The sequence below is a fragment of the Cryptomeria japonica genome, chromosome 9 (genome assembly GCF_030272615.1).
Source record: "Cryptomeria japonica chromosome 9, Sugi_1.0, whole genome shotgun sequence".
NCBI classification, from domain to species: domain Eukaryota; kingdom Viridiplantae; phylum Streptophyta; class Pinopsida; order Cupressales; family Cupressaceae; genus Cryptomeria; species Cryptomeria japonica.
The window spans coordinates 650152474-650157175 of NC_081413.1; the positions used below are offsets into that span (position 1 = coordinate 650152474).

At 32.8% G+C, this 4702-nt stretch overlaps 1 protein-coding gene across 1 annotated transcript; it reads left to right on the forward strand.

Annotated features, from left to right (window-relative positions):
• The first annotated feature begins 408 nt into the window (after positions 1-408).
• Positions 409-2975, forward strand: LOC131066713 (xyloglucan endotransglucosylase protein 2). Its single transcript, XM_058001544.2, is given in 6 exon segments — positions 409-624; positions 1545-1753; positions 1941-2041; positions 2139-2347; positions 2473-2685; positions 2687-2975. Coding segments are annotated over 5 exon segments (888 nt in total). The 5' UTR covers positions 409-624; positions 1545-1572; the 3' UTR covers positions 2871-2975.
• Positions 2976-4702: the final 1727 nt, after the last annotated feature.

The window sequence follows — 4702 nt, forward strand, 5'->3', positions numbered from 1 at the left end:
GAGGAAAAAGTTAGAAATCCATATGTGGGACCTAAGATCTAGACCTACCAACAATGGAAAATTCGGTGCTCATGATTTTGCCAACTTTTCTTAAAACCATGCTCTTTTGTTTTGCAATCTCACGCTATATAGCTTGAAAAAATACAAATTCATCCACCAACCATGAAAAAAATAGATCACATAGGTAAAAGGAAAGGTACAAATTCATTCCCCCATCCATGCAAAAAAATAGACCACAAATGTAAATGGCAAGGTGTCTCATTTGTGATCCTTCTCAAATAAAACAAGAGGCCATTAAATTTATTCCATGGGCACATGTGGGTAGAGATAAAATGAGATGTTATCTCCTCAAAGTTGAAGAGATAACAATGAACAATAGCAAACAGACACTCATTTAAAAAGGGAAACAATAGCAAATATGCATTTGTCATTATTTCACTGTATTTTAGCAGTACTGAACAGGCCAATGCAAAGATTGCATGTGCTTATCCTGACTCACTCACAGTGCAAATCCTTCATATTAATATTTTAATCTTTCCCTAATGACCATCTCTCATTATAAAAGGACCTAGAAAGTCCTGATGAATTATTCAGTATCTCATCATCTCAGTTGCATCATCTCAGGTAATATAGCACCATGTTTGATCTCATTTATATTACATTAACTTGTTGGGTTCTGAATATACCAAGTGTTTGTCTGTGAAATTAACATCTGTCAATAGTTTCACTTAGTGTTGCTCCCTGTTTCAGCAACAAAGAGGTTCCATATACCATGCCATTCTGAGAGAAAAACAAAATGGCACAGCGTTCAACATGGCTATCGGAGAGAGTGTAGGGTAGTCAGTTCAGAATCAGATAGTTTTAAGCTGCTTTCATTTGTATTTTACATTCTTTATCCTCAAACTGAATCTAGTTTTCCTGTTCTTATAGCCTTTAGTTCCTGGGTTACTTCTTTCTTCCTAGGTGCAATGAGAATCTGATTCAAGATAACTCATTTATTTTCTATTCCTTTTCTATTAAAGAAGCTCTTTATGCCTTAGCCATGGCTGTCCATTGTATTATAGAGTGGCCAGAATGTTGTAGGTATTGGTGTGTAGATATCCTTTCAGTAAGACAGTATCTGATATGGGGTTGTTTCCCTAATATGATAGGGAGAGAAACCAAGACTGAAACTGAATAAACCCATAAAGTTAGGAAAACTTACATCTAGGTACCCTTCTAAGCTTGCCTTGAAAGCAAGTAAACTTTTGTTCTTTAACTGTCCTACAATATTATATGGTTCTGATCAAGGAGGACTATAAGTTAACATATTATTATGCGAGAAAATGAATCTAGAGAACATTTTTATATGGTGGTGTTTTACCAGGATGTTTTATGCTTTTAAATATTACAGACATGGGAATATCCCAACTTTGATATTATATTGGTTTATGTGTTTTTGAAGGTCATGCAAGTCTTCATGATTCTTAGTTAAACAAAACTTGTGTACTGGTTGATTTTGACTCATTATAATATTATGGCTATATATACTTCTAACTCTGTAGGAAGTGGGAGCTGTTCTGTAACTTAAAGATGCTGCCCAAAATATTGCTGGTTTTCTTAGCAATGGTAGCTCATCCTGTCATGGCTGGCACACCTAGGAGGTCTATAGATGTGCCATTCCAAGAGAACTATGTTCCCTCGTGGGCTGCTTATCATATAAAGTACATTGATGGTGGGAAACAGGTCACACTTTCTCTGGACAACTCAACAGGTAATGTCTTTAGATGCTGCCATTAGTTTTTTAACTAGCTTGTTGCTGGTCATTGTAGACTTTTTTTGGGGCCAAGGAAAGTATTGCTCATCACTAATATTAGTCTTTTAACATGAAAGGATTTGAAATGTCTTCTATGGTTTAGCTGATATACATTTTTTTCATATTTTTTGTGTGTGGGTGGTAGGTACTGGTTTCCAATCTAAGGACAAATACTTGTTTGTGAACTTCAGTATGCATATAAAGATGATTCCTGGTGACTCTGCAGGCACTGTCACTGCTTTTTATGTAAGCATATTCTACAGCTATATTTTCCTGCTTCTTTCAATCTTTTCCTCCTCTTCTGTATGGCATAATATTTCAACTGTGTTCTTGTGAGTTGCAGCTGTCATCACAGAACTCAGAGTCTATGAACTCAGAGCATGATGAGATAGACTTTGAGTTCTTAGGCAACAGGTCTGGGCAGCCATATATTCTTCAAACCAATGTGTATAGTGGAGGAAAAGGAGACAGAGAGCAGCGCATTTACCTCTGGTTTGATCCCACCAAAGATTTCCATTCCTACTCTGTTCTTCGGAACGTGCAGCAGACTCTGTATGTTTATTTTCTTTGACTGATCAAACACCACCTTTACCAGTTCAAATCAATAGACCTTGTGTTAGACTGTTTGAATGTGGATCATATTTATTTTCTCTAAAACATCAACTTTTTGAATCCAGATTGTTTGTAGATGATGTTCCAATCAGAGTTTTCAAGAACAGCAAGTTTTGGGGAGCGAGGAATCCATTCAATCAGCCTATGAAGATCTACTCAAGCCTGTGGAATGCAGATGACTGGGCCACAAGAGGAGGACTTGAGAAAACTGACTGGAGCAAAGCACCATTTGTTGCAACATACAAGGGATTCCACATTGATGGGTGTAAAGCATCATCTCCTGATACACTGTCCATTACTAGGCAGGAAATGGTGGGATCAGAAGGAATTTGATGATTTGGATGGATTGCAGTGGAGAAGGCTGAGATGGGTGAGAGACAAGCATACAATCTACAACTACTGTAATGACAGAGTGAGATATCCAAACATGCCTCCTGAGTGTCGTAGAGACAGGGACATCTAGTATGATGAACTGGTTTATACATACTGTTATGAACATGATGCTTGATCCCTTACTTTCTACAATAAACATACCATGATTTTCTATGTGGATGAATGTTTATCTATTATATTGAAAACTCTTCAATACTATGCAAATTTGATAAAAAATGTTTTAAAAAGTATGTTGCAATATGATGGTTTTGCAAAGAGGAAAAGTGCATAGTTAACCCCTTTTTTAAAATTGTTTTCTAGTTGCTAATTTATTTTTTTGTTGCAGGGCAATCTATCAATTATCTATGCCTCACACTCAAATAGAGCCCTTGTTACCTGTGATCACCTAACTGTTTTTAATATTGAACACCAAAATGTTTCATCTTTGTCTAATTAAATCAAAATTTGTTTTTCTTGCTTGTGAAGACTTAAGTAATTTATATCTTACAATTCTTAATTTAACAGTCATTTTGTCTCAATGCTTAATTTTTGGGCATGTATAGATGAGATATACACATCTTTAAGTATACCTTGTACACTTCTTAAGGCTCTTTCATCACCTCTAATGTTTTTGTATTTCCTAATACAAAAACATTAAGGTAGTTTAGGGATCACAATTTTCAGTAGTTTGGCTACAGTATGGTAGGAGCTGTACAATCTCGTAGGTTATTATCTTGATGTTTTAATTATTATTATTTTTGTATGAATTTATAAATAATATTAGATTAGCATAATTTGTATTTATTTATTATATTTTGAAAGTGATTAAATGATAAAAAAGTGTATTTTTTAAGAATGAATTTATAATTTTAATGATAAAATGTAACAAATAAATATTGTAAAGATGAAAGTGAATAATATTTTTGTTTCTTATTTTACATTCATTTTAATATTCTTATTTATAAATATGATTTTTGTTGTTTTTGATCATTTTCAATTATAGTCTATTTGCAACTCGACGCCCATATCTAATCAAAGTCTTCATTCAATATGACTATCAATTTGCTCCCGTCTTCGACTATTTGTTTCATCATCACATTTTTATCCACCAAATTTAAAATCTAATTTTATTATCCAAACAATTGTCTTTCTATTCCATGAGCCCTTGTCTGATTCAACCATTGAAAACACACCAAAAATGAAGTAGGCATCTCAAACCTAACACACACCAAAAATGATGTAGGAGCATCTCAAACCTAACACTAATTTTGTATCACAAAAATATGTTTGTTGTGTTTGTTGCATATATAATAGTTTTTAGTGTATTCAAGTGACATTTTATGTTGCTACAATTGCATATTAAACTTGTGATGGTTTTAAAAAATTAAATTTAAGCCTATCAACAAAAAACTAATTATAGACTAATATGCATGTACTAATCATATTCATAATAAATGAAATCAAGTTTCTTATAACCATCATAAACATGCATATCGCTACTTCTACAACATGCCCTAGTTTTCTAAAGAAAATCAAGAATCCCTTATTACATATTCTTTTCTCTATCTTCAAAAACTAATAAGCTTCTTGCAACATAGATTATCAATTGATTGTTAATTATTTTCTTGAACTTTGTTTGTTCTCATTATTCAATTTATTTTAATATTCTCAAATCTAATAATAAATTGAATTTTGTTTCAATTTCACAACTATCACATGATACAACTCTAAGATATTTAAGTTTGAATAAGTGAAAAGTCTAATAAATATAAAATTAAATTTAAATCAAAAAAATATATTTACATTATTTTAATGAGGCTCTTTAGATTAAAGAAAGCCTCACAAATAATGAATCTTAAGAGCCCAAAAAGATTGAAGTAGTCTAGGAACCATTAATAATTACTTAAAACTTTGGTGAGGGGG